This window comes from Mixophyes fleayi, chromosome 7 (genome assembly GCF_038048845.1).
Source record: "Mixophyes fleayi isolate aMixFle1 chromosome 7, aMixFle1.hap1, whole genome shotgun sequence".
Taxonomy (NCBI): domain Eukaryota; kingdom Metazoa; phylum Chordata; class Amphibia; order Anura; family Limnodynastidae; genus Mixophyes; species Mixophyes fleayi.
In genome coordinates, this window is record NC_134408.1 from 20,644,300 (window position 1) to 20,660,983 (window position 16,684).

The window sequence follows — 16,684 nt, forward strand, 5'->3', positions numbered from 1 at the left end:
TCATCCGACTCTGACTTAGATACTGCCTGGGGACAAGGAGGTTAACCTGAGCCTAAGGACTGTCTGATACACAGATGGCAGATATTAGACTGCGGCTTTATTCAGTACAACATGCAAAAATAATAGGATGGCTGCAATGATTTACCATCATTTCTGAAGTATAAAAAGGACAGTGTAGGCAACAAGCGTAGACGTGAGAAACTTGTATTACACTTGCCCAATCTAACCGACAGCAAACCGCGATTCGGGACAGTATCACTCAGTCTAAATTTAATACCACTGATCTATTTAAGGAGGTCACTTTACCTTTGGATTTTGGGGAGCTGGAAGATCTCCTGCCACACAAAAAATAGACCCTTGTTTTGATCCTTCAGCCCAATCTTCATGGTCTGAACTGTGCGCATGTTCAGCTCCTTCTTTCCTCTGCCGTGCAGGAACTGAATGTGGAAGAGAATCGTGTAGTAAGAGGGACGTGATGTCTAAGAACGCCTTATGTAATCATCAGCCATCCAGAGAGAGCGAGAGAGAGAGCGAGAGCGAGAGCGAGAGCGAGAGAGCGAGAGAGCGAGAGAGCGAGAGAGCGAGAGAGCGAGAGAGCGAGAGCGAGAGAGCGAGAGAAAGAGCGAGAGAAAGAGCGAAAGAAAGAGCGAGAGAGCGAGAGCAAGAGCGAGAGAAAGAGCGAGAGAAAGAGCGAAAGAAAGAGCGAGAGAGCGAGAGCAAGAGCGAGAGAAAGAGCGAGAGAGCGAGAGCAAGAGCGAGAGAAAGAGCGAGAGAGAGAGCGAGAGAGAGAGAGAGAGCGAGAGAGAGAGCGAGAGCGAGAGAGAGAAAGAGCGAGAGAGAGCGAGAGCGAGAGAGAGAAAGAGCAAGAGAGAGCGAGAGCGAGAGCGAGAAAGAGCGAGAGAGAGCGAGAGCGAGAGAAAGAGCGAGAGCGAGCGAAAGAGCGAGAGCGAGCGAAAGAGCGAGAGCGAGCGAAAGAGCGAGAGCAAGAGCGAGAGCGAAAGAGCGAGAGCGAGAGCAAGAGCGAGAGCGAAAGAGCGAGAGCAAGAGCGAAAGAGCGAGAGCGAGCGAAAGCGAGCCAGAGAGAGAGCCAGCGAGCGAGCGAGCCAGAGCCAGCCAGAGCCAGAGAGCGAGCCAGAGCCAGAGAGCGAGCCAGAGCCAGAGAGCGAGCCAGAGCCAGAGAGCGAGCCAGAGCCAGAGAGCGAGACAGAGAGCGAGACAGAGAGCGAGACAGAGAGCGAGACAGAGAGCGAGACAGAGAGCGAGACAGAGAGCGAGACAGAGAGCGAGACAGAGAGCGAGACAGAGAGCGAGACAGAGAGCGAGACAGAGAGCGAGACAGAGAGCGAGACAGAGAGCGAGACAGAGAGCGAGACAGAGAGCGAGACAGAGAGCGAGACAGAGAGCGAGACAGAGAGCGAGACAGAGAGCGAGACAGAGAGCGAGACAGAGAGCGAGACAGAGAGCGAGACAGAGAGCGAGACAGAGAGCGAGACAGAGACAGAGAGCGAGAGAAAGAGCAAGAGAGAGAGAGAGAGAGAGAGCGAGAGAAAGAGAGAGAGAAAGAGAGAGAGAGCGAGAGAAAGAGAGAGAGAGCAAGAGAGAGAGAGCGAGAGAAAGCGAGAGAAAGAGAGCGAGAGACACACACAGACACACTAGGGTCAATTTTGATATGGAAATATCACCAGGAGACTGGGAAGCAGACGTGGCTCAATGCTAACAGGCATTCTACACATGTATTTGCATGGAGAAGACTGCACACGTGTATGTGCACTAAACACTTAATAAATGTTATAAAATAGAGTCCATGGAGATACAAGGGATGGTTTTGATGACAAAGCAAAAGCCTTAGGCTGCCACATTTAGCCTGTAGATCACCGGTTAAGAAGCCTTTGTCTAGAAGACGACATATACAGTAGAGTAACCGCACTGGGATATGTACCAGTCAAGAATGTTTCAAGTGAACCTACCAGAAATGGGCACACTTTAAGGTGACAAAACTGGCTCTTCTGTGCCGAGTCAGACAGACTAGAAAGCAGACAGTGCGTTTGCTGCTAAAGAGGGTTGGTTCAGAAATTTATAAAAACCGTCCTGTCTTCTGGTAAGCACACTTTAGCTCCATCCTCAAAAGAATTGTTATCTAATAATAACTTGTAATAATTGATGCTAAAGTATAAATTCTGTAACCCCCCATTTAAAATGTCGGTATTTCAGAGTTAAAGCATGTAAAATTGTATCATTGACAGGGGCACGCTTTGGTATTTTTTGTGCTGTATTTGGATAATAAACAAAAACAATACAAAAAACAGAGGGCTTTAAATTAAAACTATATATTATGTACATTTGATCTGCTTAGTGAACTCGTCTTTATAACAAATGACAAAATCAGTCTAAATTACGAACTATGTGCATATAACATTTTCCATACCTGCAATGTATTAATACAGGACCTGATATCGTTCTCTGTCTTCTCACACAACGCCATTAACGCCCCGGTGTCTGATTTCATCCCCTGTCTAACAGCGATCTGTAACAAAGCCGAGTGTAAGAAACAAACAGAGCTTTCAGTTCCATCCTCTCAATATTATGGACTGTTCACATGTTATTGGCACATTTTCACTCAAGATTAGCAGCAATGGTATAGTGGGAGAGTGAGCGGTAATCACTGATACCCAGCATGCTTTTGTCATACAGAAAAAAAAATAAAGGGGGGAATTCAATTGACCGCGGGTTTGTTTGTTTTTTTTTTTTTGTTAACGCTGGGTAAAAAAAAAAATAATAATAAAAAAAAATACCCGTGCAGGGTTTGACCGGCCAACGCGACTGTATTTAGGTACCGCTGCGTAAAAAATCGTGCAATTCAATTGTAAAACAGGTAAGCCAGCCCCACGCTTTAATCATTGGTGCTTGCAAATTTTTGGGGGAGTGAAGGGGAGGGTTTAACGCGGTCATCTATAATATAAAAAATGCATTGGCGTACATTTTATTGCATTATACAACCTTTCTATTTTATAATAATATCTACATACAGTACTTTATATTTTTTACTATATTTTTTTATTTTACTTTCTTTTACTATACAATCATCTATACCATGACAAAACACATTAACTACATGAATATTAGTACATATATAGCTAGGTACCAACTCCCATGCTCCCCTTCACACCCCATGGTAAGCAGTGTCCCCCAGACTGGATGAAAGAAAAGGAGAAAACCGTACACTTCAGGTATACTGCCTTTGTCTTTACTTCAACTGTATGTTCTTAGAACCATTTCAATATTACCAGTTAATTCAGCATAGTTTGAATGACAGCATGGAGTCGCTTTTCATTGGCTGGGTCAATGATATACTCCTGGCCCCTCCCACACAATCCAAGACACAGGGCAGACGTGAGCAGTCACGCCCTCTGAACGAGAGCCTTTCGTATGCTCTGCAACGCTCCTGTCCGATGCTACATATTTAATCTGCCTACTGTTAAACTGAAGATAATAGACCCGCGTTCAGGTTTGTACTTCTAAAGCACAGAGCTTCAGTGTCTTAGCAGGTGGTGTAGTATAATTTAGTGCATTCAGGATCAACAGGCGAAGACAATCTGCTTCATTAGCAAGCGCCTCCCCTGTGGTTCTCCGTAACCCAGATACGTTAGCAGTTTATTCAGACGTGACCGTGTCCATATGCTACTTAGACACACAGAGCGCAAGCTGTTCACTTAGGGGAACGACAAGACACCTGAACTCCGGCCAGGGTCTTTATTTCATAACAAAGCAGCTGCATACAGAGTCAGACTAAGTGAGGCGCAGCCTTCGGACCGTCAATAGATGCAACGTCACTGCTGGCTCTTTCTATATACTCAATCCAAATGAACAGCCAAAACAACAAATTACATGGAAATAAGCCATAAAGTCAATGAGTTCAGTTCTAATCATCCACAGAACGACTTGAAGAACAAAAAAATGGAATATGAACATGCTGGAACTAATCACTTCATTCAGGAGAGACAAACAATTATTTACGTTCGTTCCACTGACCTCATATAACCTCTGCACCAGCCTGGAGGGCAACGTCTGAGGGAAATTCAGCATGAAGGCTTGTTGCCTCAGCTGGCGGAGGGACGTGACATACCTGCAAGAGAAGAGGTCACATACAGCTACAGGGAATCAGTGCAGCTAACGATGGAGCATAAAGGTTTAGTACAGGCACCTCTGTATTGTCCATAAACCCTTTCAGTACTGGATAAGGATGTTTCAATCTCTGCTGTGGGGTCATATTTGATATCTTACACAACACAAAGATAATGTAATAGGGCCAGTTGTTAGCTATGTGTATAACTGGACCTGTCCCTGAATGGAAGACTGCTCAGAGCTGTATTTACCATATAGGCCAAATAAGCACACATGTCTAATAGGTAGAGGGGGCTGGATGGAAGGAGCTGTGTTCTCACGCACCCCCGTTTCAATTTCATTTTTTATTTTATTTAAAAAAAAATAAAAAATTTAAAGTTTTTTAAAATGGACAAATTCCCTCAGACTAGCTCACAAGTCCTGGCCTTGTGGTTTGTTGGATAGAGGATGGGACTTAACTCGTACAACATTAGAAAACAAAAACAGCTGTTCTTGACCCAGACAGACTACTAACTGGTCATTGCAGATGCAGATGATGGGTCTGAGCATCAAACCACCATCCTTCTTTTTCTTCTTCACCGGCGCCACCTCACTGCTAGATTCCGCATCCTTGCCATCTTTACGGTTGATCAAGCTTAGCAGCATGTTGATAGAGACCTAGACAAAGGAGAGGAATGAAAACTGCAAATCAGCAAAAAGAAAAATAAAGCAGGTTTAAATAACATGTTCCCTCTAACAATCCTCCCCTCCATCTCAAGTTCTACGTGTCGGACACTCCCTCCAAACCCCCTAAATCACCTTTCCCTGTATCACTCTCTGCTTCCTCTTCCGTGTTCCAACACACAATACCCATAAACACAAAATAATTATTAGCAGTGTCGTAGGGGTGCCCAAAGGACTTATGGCCAACAGACGGACAGTGGTGTGAATAAGATTTTTGCCCTCCTTCCTGATTACTTATATTTTTGCATGTTTGTTACACTTAATTATTTCAGATCTTTAAACAAATCTGAATACAAGACAAAGACAATCTGAGTAAATACAAGATTTAGTTTCTAAATGGTCATTTCATTTATTGACGGATAAAAGTTATCCAACATCAACTGGTCCAGTGCGAAGTAGTCACTGCCCCCTCAGTTACTCATTCAACCAATGAACCAAATTGAACTGATAATTGTCCCAACTGAGAATTTAATCTTAGTAATTTTATCTCTTACTTACTGTGGGTGCACCATCAATTTCATCAATAATTAAGCAGTTGGGTCGCTCATCAAGCCCCAGAACAGATTTCATTTGAGTTGCAGCTTCAATGCGAGTTCTGAAGACTTCCGGACTACGGTCGTCACTGCGATATTAAACAAACATTTCAAATTGGAGGTGTCCTGGTCAGAAGCAGCAGATGAAATTAGTTGATGATCAGTTCTAATATGGAGAAATCATCAAACAAAGCTCATTCTGACAAAAAGCTGAGAAACGGCTGTGTGTGGCCCCTAAGGGACTCTGATGCTCAATAAACTATATACATTTACATCATCTGATTGTCAGCATGCGGTAAATACAAAAGTATAAAAATCTAATTTTTTTTCCCCAGCATTTATAATTTTTTAGAAAAGTAACTTAAACAAGGCCCGTTTATTTTCCCGGTCTATCTTTTCAGCACAATCCTCTGCAGAGAGCGTGCAGTTTTAATCTACAGAACAGAAGAACTCACCTGGCATTCAGTTCCACCACGTTGTACCCAGCATGCTTTGCAATGATGTGAGCCAGTGTCGTTTTCCCAAGGCCAGGGGGGCCACAGAGCAATGCGACCTGGTTTATAAATGCAACGGAAGATCATTATAAAAGGACATTTGATGTCAATCAGTATCAAGTTATCACTTAGCAGCCTTTGAATTTTGCTGTTTTGGTAGCGTCTTTATTTAAAACACGTAATACACCCAGTATTGTTTTATTACCGTGTTTGTTCCCAATTGTAAAGCGCTACGGAATTTGCTGGCGCTATATAAATAAATGTCGATGTTATCCAACCCAACGTGCAATGGGAGCAATTATTTTTATAAAATGAACATGCCTCAACGATATCGCTGGTTCCTAGCGAATGGATAGCCTGCATTCTCATGACTATCAATTCTGCAAGCTAAGTAGCCACCTTCACTGTGTGTACGTGCCTGGAGCACTTTAAAGCACGACTGCAAAACTCAGATTCATAGACCCTGTGTGTCTATTTTGCACATTTGGCTCCAAGTGAGCTCAGCAAAAACTAGTCAGTCTACCTATCTCGCCACTTGTGTAGAGACAGCAGCATCCAGCCGTTAAGCTTCCCCTAAACAAGTGTACCAGAATCGCTCTAGAACTCTAGACTGCTCTACACTCTAGAACCATAGTTCTCCTCTGTTCCCACAGTCTCCAGTCACCTTGTTCTTGGGTCTGTTGTACTGATCTAACTCTGCCTCCAGGATCTCCTCTGTGATCTGTGCTTTGGTCTTCCACTTGCCTGGCTGCTCCTTCTGAGACTTGAAATTTACGCGCTGGTCTACGACGGCTTTGGGTCTCTTGGCTGCCTTCTCTTTACCAAAAACCACAGTGTCCCACAGCTTCAGCCATTTCAGCAGGCAGCGATTGGTATACTGTGCAGAGAGAGAGGAGACTGGCTGACCACAAAGCATCAAAACTCCCAAAAACGTACACTTTATTACAAGCCTCTTATTTCTGAAAGCTGAATGCAAGCTTACATCGTCACTGAGCAGGTCTGTGTAATGCTTCGGGGTGTACCTGTCAACCCACAGACTGTGAGGGGATGGATCGTCACCCTCCTCTCCCTCCTCTTCGGCGCCATCCTCTAAAGCCCCATTTTCAGTCTCTGCAAATTCACTCAGTTGACTAAAAGGATAAACAAACAAAGAGTCATAATGTTGATGCATAAGTGCTTCTATAAAACCACAATTCATATATTCTATGACAGGATAAATTAGCCACATAGCCAAACTGCCTACTAGAAATGACATAACCTATTGTTTTTTTAAAAAAAGAAAATCCCCCAGACTTTTACAGAGTAAGTGATGAAATGAAATTTTTGGCAACTATATCTGCATTAACTCCCTCTTGAGGAATCACATTAACGTAAATCAGCTCAGACTTGCTTGTGCACTTTGGCTACAGAAACCAGAAACCATATGCAGATGAGATGCTTGCTGGAAGTTCAGTGTTTAGGAACAGTTTTTACAGTAATTATCAGAAGAGATGCTTTTTTTGCGCCAAAAAATAAAATATATATAGGCAAATAAAATGCCCTTTCGTCAGATGGCGATAATACCATCCTGCATCCTCTCCCCCCTATCTTGTAGGGGCAGAATCTAGAACAGCTGATGTTGCACTGAAGTACAAACCACACCTGTATGACACTATAGAGCTGTAAGCGTTAATGACAATTACATGGTCTCTCATCTGTATTTACAATACTTTAAGTGAAAGTAGTGTTCTAGAACTTTTTAGTTAGCTCAAGGGTACAGACTGGAACAATTTTACAGAAAGATAATCGATATCCCAAGATTACATAACATTCGTTTGGCAAGCCAGCAGCTTCCGTAAAGTAAGAGTTTGAAAGGAGGCAAAGGAATAAACTGCATAGTTTAGAGCATTGTCACAATTAGAATGATTAAATGTTCCCTCTAACAAGAATATCTAATATATAAAAGCCTAGCGGCGTGTGTTAGTGTGTGTGTGTGGGAGAAACTACCGGGTGACAGAGTGCTCAAGCTGCAGCGCCACCTGCTGGGCGGAGTTATATACTACACTGACCTAAATTCTTAGCATTATCTAACATATAAAAGCCTAGCGGCGTGTGTTAGTGTGTTTGAAAAAAACTATTTTCTCAGAAAGGGCTCATCCAATTGAACTGAAATTTGGTATACTGATATTATTTGACAAAAAAATTATAATAGTGAAGTCAGTTAACTTCCATCATCCCCCCTTCCCCCCCGTGGGAGGGGTAGTAAAGGCTAAATTTACGAGTTGAGGGCTCAAACTCATTTTTGTGAGGTAATTTTACCTCATAAACACACATGCTGTGTTAGTGTGTGTGTGTGGGAAAAACTACCGGGTGACAGAGTGCTCAAGCTGCAGCGCCACCTGCTGGGCAGAGTTATATACTACACTGACCTACTAAACTCTTAGCATTATCTAATATATAAAAGCCTAGCGGCGTGTGTGTGTGTGTGTGTGGCGATGAAGATGACAAGAACCTTTTTAACACCTTAAGTAGCTTGATTTGACTAGAATGCATGAGTATCATGCACAGGTTAACATATATATATATATATATATATAAACATTTTTGGACCAAAATCGTGCCACACTTGTAGGTCATACACGACTTAGCTCCAACCAGCTTGGAGAGAGAGTGAAGAGAAAGTGATTGCAAGACGAAGTATACCCCATGTCTATATGTATAACACAGTGCTCAGTTCTATGCCCAGTACCTAAAGACAACTCACCTGTTCAACATATCTGTAAGACGCTGAGATTCTTCTAACACCAGCCTCCGACGCTGAAAAACAAGAGTCCTTTGCATGAATATATGAAATGTGTACAAAGGAGGGGGGGGGGCATGAAAGAATAAGGATACTAGAAGCATACGTCCAATTTATTTCATATTTAAAGTGTAACAGATCCACTGAGGATTTTTATCACTCCAAAAAAAGTAAGAAAGGGGAAAACAAATTGACAAAAGTATGACAATAAGTGCTGGTTTATCTCATATTCATTAGAAACACCACAGTTATAATCGGACTGGTTGCTACGTACAAATCCCCAGTAGGTACCTGTGGAACAAAGTGTCCTCTTGTTTGACAAGTATTCTACGATGATCTGAGTATCCACACGGAAATTAACAAAAAAAAACGAAACAACAAAATATACATCTTCATCTAGGGCATGTAAGGAAGCGCATACATTACCTCATCTGCTACCTGCTCCTTCAGATAGGAGAAGGGGACCCCTAGAAGGTGCAGTTGTTGTTTACCCCTCCAGCTAAGTCCATCATGTTTTGTGATGTCCTAAAACAGAATACTAAACGTAAACACAACACAAACATTCAGAATGAACTTAGTTACGGAATTTAGGAAAGCGATGAAACGTTACAGTAGTCTGGTAAACGGACAGTGTGCAGCTACAATACAGTTAAATGGTGCGGTCGTCACAATGGTGGTTTAAACGCGAACTCTATTTTAGCCACGAAATCACTCATGTCAAGGTTTACTGGTCTTAATGACAAATGAAACAAAAATAAAACCGCTGCGCTTTTCCAGCCAATTCCTTTTACTCAGAGCTCTGCCGTAATAAAATGGATTTCTATAGAACAGAATTAGACATTAGCGCTTTGTACATTTTCCAAAAACACTGCATGCAGCACTTAAAAAAATAAATAAAAACTATTCAAGTTGCACGTGTGACACCTTAGAGCTCATATACAGACTGCACTGAACTGCAGCAAACAATCAGCTGTCTAAAGCAACACAATGACAAGCAAGTACCTAGCACAGTGGTCAGGGAACAAGGGTAAATTACCCCAAATGGGGTAAAAATGAAATTCCTGGCGGTAATGCTGCCGATTCACATGCTGTCCGTTGGATTGTAGAGCCCTTTAAATGTGAAATTGCTGTTGTACCAGAAGAGCCTCAAGGGTTGGCAGAGGCACTTCTTGAGCTTCGATGCAATAATGAAGCACGTATTACATTTGAAAACAAAGCAGATCTGTCATATTTTTGGATGTCAACAGCTGCAAAGGCATCAGAATTGCACATGAGGAGGCAGTCAAAAAGTTTCTGCCTTTTGCAACAACCAACCTTTGCAAATAAGGATTTTTCACTCTAACGAACATAAAAACAAAACAGAGTAATCGATTGGACGCTGAAGACTGTATCCAAATTGCTCTGACATCAAAATGCCCCAATATTTATGCTCTTGTTTTAAAAATGAAGCAACATAATTTCTCCAAAACCTGAAGTTTTGAAGTTGAAGCTTTCAAAGAAATTTTGGATAGATTCAATAAAATTTTGAATTCCAATAATAATATATGATTTCCTTCCTTTCAAATCAAGGGGGTAAGGTCGGCGTATCTAAATATATTTGGGGGTAAAAGGTAAAAAAGTTCCCTGACACCTGACCTAGTGGCTATGGATAGTTGCAAATTTTGCACCTAAATATTAGTAAATGAACCATCCAGCCGACGTTCTTAAGAAAACTTTGCAACACTTTAAAAGTAAATTAAAAGAGACTGCCCTATGCACTACCCTAAAGCCAACAGCGCTGCAGCAGAAACTATTTTAATGGCAACAGGCACACAAAGCCGTCGGAGGCACTCTGTCCGCAATCTAATATGCAACGGACACACATCAACGGTGAAGTAATTGCTGCAGTGAGAAGCAAAGGGTAACCGTTTTCTTCACTCAACGATAGACAAGCGGATATTGAATATAGAACACGGTGCAGCTATCCTGTCTCATGTCAATAGACTAATAACACGGACTCCTGCATTGTCCATCCAAATTACAGTAGCAAATAAGCATCTTATCAGAGACCAGCGGCTTACGTCGTTGCAGACCAAGATGATTTAAGGGAACCGAGTGGAGGACAATAACAGCCTCTCTTACCTGAACCCCTGTCCCGTCCTGGTCCTCCTTCAAGGCCATGTAAACCCTGGAGCCGTCACTAGAGGTTACATGGATGTAGTCCTCCAACACGGGAGGCCGCGTCAGCACGCGCTTCTGCTCCGTTTTAATTGGAGTCACTTGCAGAGGTGCCATGTCACTGACCTCAAGCAAATCGCAGCCAAGAAACTTTTTACACCTGCCAGGAGAATGTAATGATTACAGGATACAGCTAAGCACATTACTGCAGGGGACACCGTATTCCATAATCAAGCATTAACTTATACTATATTCCCTGCAAAACACATTCATGGTGGCCAGAGACTATTTAAGAAATAGGATAACGTTATTGGTGGAGAGACTATCATGGTCAAACATCTTTGCATGGAGCATAGGAAAGTTGACAGGGTCAAGATATGTCTTTAAAAAGTTTTGCTTAATATGTAATTATTAAGGATTAAATTTAGACATATGGGGGGGTGATCAAATGCGCATGGGAGAACACATTTCCGGGTATGGTACCCAACAGCTACAATGTTACATCACCACGCAATGCTCCCATGACCTTTCCTGAGACACTCTCATCATCACTATTTATTTATATAGCGCCACTAATTCCGCAGCGCTGTACAGAAAACTCATTCACATCAGTCCCTGCCCCATTGGAGCTTACCGTATAAATTTCCTAACACACACACACAGATACAAACAGACTAGGGTCAAATTTGATAGCAGCCAATTAACCTACCAGTATGTTTTTGGAGCGTGGGAGGAAACCGGAGCACCTGGAGGAAACCCACGCATCACGGGGAGAATACAAACTCCACACAGATATGGCCGTGGTCGGGAATTGAACTCATGACTCCAGTGCTGTAAGGCAGAAGTGCTAACCACTGAGCCACCGTGCTGCCCACTTTGCAGACAACGAAATCCTCCCCGTAGAGTCTAGAATCTATATTTGTCACGATCGCATTTTTCGGAGGGGCAAACAATTAACAAAAAAAGTTTGCAATGTAAAATACATTTTTGCAATTTAGCTCCCACAGCCAATCTTGAGAAACTTACGAAACCATACGCTACAAAAAGTGTCTACAAGTGAACCTACAACTGATAAAAGTACCTACAGCATTCATTTATGTCTTAGTCCTTATCTCCTGTCTAACCCCATTAAAATTTTCTCATGGCCCAACTGCAACCCCCCCCCCCCCCCCCCCCATCTAATATTGATTAGGCTAATCAGTCTTCAGGATGAAGATACCCTTAATTAAAGAATAAGCCCGTCACACCTTTCCTTTCTCTTCTGCGTTGAATCTGGAGACGGCGGGGGAGTGATGTCATCACTTATCGCTGTGCTATCCGCTGGCAGCTCATCAGCCCCAAAGTCCAGCTTCTTAACAGCTTCTATTCTTGGGCGTTTGGGTTTAGGAGCTGGAGAATAAAGACAAAACTTTTCAGTTTCTTAACATTCTATTCTGTTCCCACTAAGATGAAAAGATGACTTAAAAACATACTGAGAGGAGGATCATAGAAGCTGTCTGAGAATTCGTCCACTTCTTGCTCATGAAGGAAGGCAGCATCTCGCTTCTTACTCTTCCCAGCAGTAAGGTTGCCATTACTCTCCTGGCTGAGCTTGCGGCTCTCTGTGCTCCTCACCTGATCAGCAGAAATAATCGCCTCTTCAAATGATGGTTTGTTGCGAAACTGCGATGTTTTCGGCACAGGGTGAGGAGGGGGGTCATCTGCCGGCAAGAAATCGGACAGAGTGTTGCCAAGAAAGTAGTATATTTTGGTTTTAAAAAGGATCTACAATGAGCCTCACAGGTATTTAATGTGTAAGGTTAAAAGACTACTGGTCTAGAAAATACAATATCTAACTGATATATAAAACTGGCTAAGACTGTGCCTATAGCAGTAATAGGAAATAGTCATCCCTATGCTCCCATAGATCTGACTTATTCTCCGATTTAAGAAAAAAGACTAATCTACAGTCATGGGCAAAAGTTTTGAGAATGACGCCAATATTATTTTCAAAGAGTCTGCTGCCTCAGTTTTTATGATGGCGATTTGCATATACTCCAGAATGTCATGAAGAGTGATCAGACGAATTGCAATTCATTTCAAAGTCCCTCTTTGCCATGACAATGAACTTTATCCTGAAAACAACATTTCCAATGCATTCAGCCCTGCCACAAAAATACCAGCTGACAGTGATTCGCTCGTTAATACAGGTGAGAGTGTTGACGAGGACAAGGATGGAGATCACTCTGCCATGCTGATTGAGTTAGAGTAACGGACTGGAAGCTTTAAAAGGAGGGTGGTGCTTAAAATCATTGTTATCTGCAAGCAAACACGTGCAGTCATCATTGCTTTGCACAAAAAGGGCTTCACAGGCAAGAAAATTGCTGCTAGTAAGAGTGCACTTAAACCAGCCATTTATCGGATCATTAAGAACTTCAAGGAGAGAGGTTCAATAGTTGTGAAGAAGGCTCCAGTGCACTCAAGAATGTCCAGCAAGCACCAGGACTGTCTCCCTAAAGTTGATTCAGCTGTGGGTCAGGAAACCACCAGTGCAGAGCGTGCTCAGGAATGGCAGCAGACAGATGTCAGTGCATCTACACACACAGTGAAGAAAAGACTTTTGGAGGATGGCCTGGTGTCCAGAAGGACAGCAAAGAAGCCATTTCTCTCCAGGAAAAACATCAGGGACAGACTAATATTACAGGGATTGGACTGCTGAGGACTGGGGTAAAATCATTTTCTCCAACGAATCCCCTTTTAGACTGTTTGGGACTTCTAGAAAACCGCTTGTCCAGAGAAAGAAAGGTGAGCGCTACCACCAGTCCTGTGTCATGCCAACAGTAATGCATCCTGAGACCATTCATGTGTGGGGTTGCTCCTCAGTCTAGGGAGTGGTCTCACTCACAATTTTGCCTAAGAACACAGCCATGAATAAAGAATGGTACCAAAACATCCCCCAAGAGCAACTTCTCCCAACCATCCAAGAACAGTTTGGTGATGAACAATGCCTTTTCCGGCATGATGGAGCACCTTGCCATAAGGCAAAAGTGATAACTAAGTGGCTCGGAGATCAAAACATCAAAATTTTGGGTCCATGGCCAGGAAAATCCCCAGACCTTAATCCCATTGAGAACTTGTGGTCAATCCTCAAGAGTTGGGTGGACAAACAAAAACCCACAAATTCTGACAAACTCTGAGCATTGATTAGGCAAGAATGGGCGGCCATCAGTCAGTATGTGGCCTAGAAGTTGATTGACAGCATGCCAGGGCGAATTGCAGAGGTCTTCACAAAGAAGGGTCAACACTGCAAATATTGACTCTTTGCATAAACTTAATGTAATTGTCAATAAGAGCCTTTGACACTTATGAAATGCTTGTAATTGTACTTCAGTATACACCATAGCAACATCTGACAAAAAGGTCTAAAAACACTGAATCAGCAAACTCTGAGAAAAATACTTGTGTCATCCTTAAAACTTTTGGCCATGACTGTAGATTGGAGCAGACAGCTTTCGTATCACGTTACCTCCACTGCGCAGCATACCTGATTGGGAGGAGGGCGTGCAGTCCAGACTACACCTAGTGGTCTCCGTCCTTTGTCTGTGGGCTCCGAACTGATCAATATGGGATGTGTGTATCGACAAGCAGGGTATCCACGTAGCAGGGGGAAGCATAGTGGGATGAGTGACATGGGGGCATTTTGGCGCAGTTTTAATTGTACTAATGAGATTAAGACTAATGAGCAGCCCTTACGAAGATTGGAGGGCCCCACATTAGGCCCTTGACCAATGATGAAGAAGTCAGGATGATTAGTACTTTCTCTATGTTTGCAGATGACACAAAACTATATAGTGTAAGAGTCAATACAAGATTTCTTATATTGACTAAGAAACCTACAGTAGATAAGCCTAGAGACTGTGAGCAACATGACAGATTAAGGTTACACATTTAAGGGTTAAAAACTGTACTCAGTGAAGTCCTTTAGTGAAACATTGTTGGGTGAATCTATGATGGAGAAGGATGTGAATGTAATTGTAGATCAGACATAGTAATGCCAACCTGCTGCATGTAGAGCTGTACCGTCTCTTAATGAGCATAGATTCAAGAGAGGAAAGTATTATTTCTCCACGTTATGAGCCCTCACCTTGAATGTGCATTTAAATGTCGGCCAACATTTCCAAAATAATGCACTGGAACTAGAGAGTGTGGAAAGAAAGGGAATTAAAATAATGAGGGGCAAATAGGTTTCAGTTAAGACGGTTAGGTTTATTTACACTAGAGAAAAGAGAATGTAAAGGGGATATACAGTAACTGTGATAAATGTATTAATGTCCCATACAGAATATAATGCAACAACCTGTTCAGTGTAAGGATCCCCCACATGAAGACGCTGCTTGCTGGAAGAAGAGAGATTTAGAGTTTGATGCCTGTGTATTTACACTTTGTGATTCTCAGTCACGTAAAAACTCATGTGCACAACTTGCGCCAGTATTCTGAGCTGCACCAATCCTTGCACTTCCTGAAGCAGATCAATGGTATTCACATACAGTGCAGTAAGGGGGTGGTGACAAGTCAACTGAGTAAGTATTCAAGGTTAGCGGTACTTCTAAAGTGTGCGTTTTGTAGGCCTATAGGGGGGGCAAGTGCTACACTTACCATGCAATTATTAACTTGTCCGTCTGTCATGTCCATATTTAGAGTTGAGACATACCTAAACATAATGCATTATTTTACGAACGTCTCTCTATATCTGCAAACCTACATGAAACTATAAGTCACCACCTTTAATCTCCAGATACACAATATCTTATATAAGTGGTGAAACTGTGGTTAAATCTACATGTTGTGACATCACCTTTACTAACTGTGCTATTTTGTTTTACAATAAAATGGACATTATGATCATTTATATAGTGCCAACGTGTGCTGCAACACTTTAAAATCAGAGTGATAAGTAAATAAAGAAAACATACACTAAAAACAGCAGGAGACACCCAGCCTGCAATATTCATGTATGGGAAAGCTTGAATCCTTGCAAAGTAAAGCATAAATAATGCACATTATAAAAAGGAAACAATACTGCATTAGGCACCATTTTAACATTAATATTCAGCTGACACATACATGACCCACAAATAAATATACAAAGCTGGGATATTCTGATAAGTTTTCAAGAATCTTTATTCTTCTTTAGGTGTACATGTAAACATAATGTATGTCCATAATAAACAAAGTGCATGAAGCACCTCAACATTGTTTGGTACAGAATAAATTCATATACTGCTAATTACATCCAGTATACAGAACTGGCAGGACAAGGGATGTGGTACTGTGCAGCTGCTAGTGAATAGATAAGGAGATACTGAGAATTGCACCCAGTATGCAGGACAAGAGACGTGGTACTGTGCAGCTACTGGTGAATAGATAAGGAGATACTGAGAATTGCACCTAGCAGGCAGGACAATAGACGTGGTACTGTGCAGCTGCTGTGTATAGATAAGGAGATACTGAGAATTGCACCCAGTATGCAGGATAGGAGACGTGGTACTGTGCAGCTGCTGGTGTATAGATAAGGAGATACTGAGAATTGCACCCAGTATGCAGGATAGGAGACGTGGTACTGTGCAGCTGCTGTGTATAGATAAGGAGATACTGAGAATTGCACCTAGCAGGCAGGACAATAGACGTGGTACTGTGCATCTGCCCTAGGTATACGCAGCACCCTCACCTTCCAGCTCAGCCAGCACCTCCAGCTCGGAGGAGAACTGCTCCTCATAATCATCCTCTACCCCGTACAGATCATACTCATCCATGTCTGGTCCGCAGACGCCGCCGGGACAAGATTCGCGCCAAACATCCACTTCCGGGTGACGGCTCTCCCGCCATGTTGGGTCCTG

The 16,684-nt window shown here is 42.6% G+C and overlaps 1 protein-coding gene across 1 annotated transcript in view; it reads right to left on the bottom strand.

Annotated features, from left to right (window-relative positions):
• CHTF18 (chromosome transmission fidelity factor 18) overlaps positions 1-16,682 on the bottom strand; it is a 34,067-nt gene extending 17,385 nt beyond the window's left edge. The window contains 14 exon segments of the mRNA XM_075179275.1: positions 307-437; positions 2,426-2,524; positions 4,030-4,123; positions 4,637-4,779; positions 5,344-5,467; positions 5,834-5,931; positions 6,537-6,749; positions 6,855-7,002; positions 8,616-8,668; positions 9,078-9,176; positions 10,773-10,968; positions 12,056-12,197; positions 12,281-12,508; positions 16,516-16,682. Of these exon segments, the coding sequence (XP_075035376.1) occupies positions 307-437; positions 2,426-2,524; positions 4,030-4,123; positions 4,637-4,779; positions 5,344-5,467; positions 5,834-5,931; positions 6,537-6,749; positions 6,855-7,002; positions 8,616-8,668; positions 9,078-9,176; positions 10,773-10,968; positions 12,056-12,197; positions 12,281-12,508; positions 16,516-16,600 (1,853 nt within the window). The 5' untranslated portion in view covers positions 16,601-16,682.
• Between the last annotated feature and the right edge of the window lie 2 nt (positions 16,683-16,684).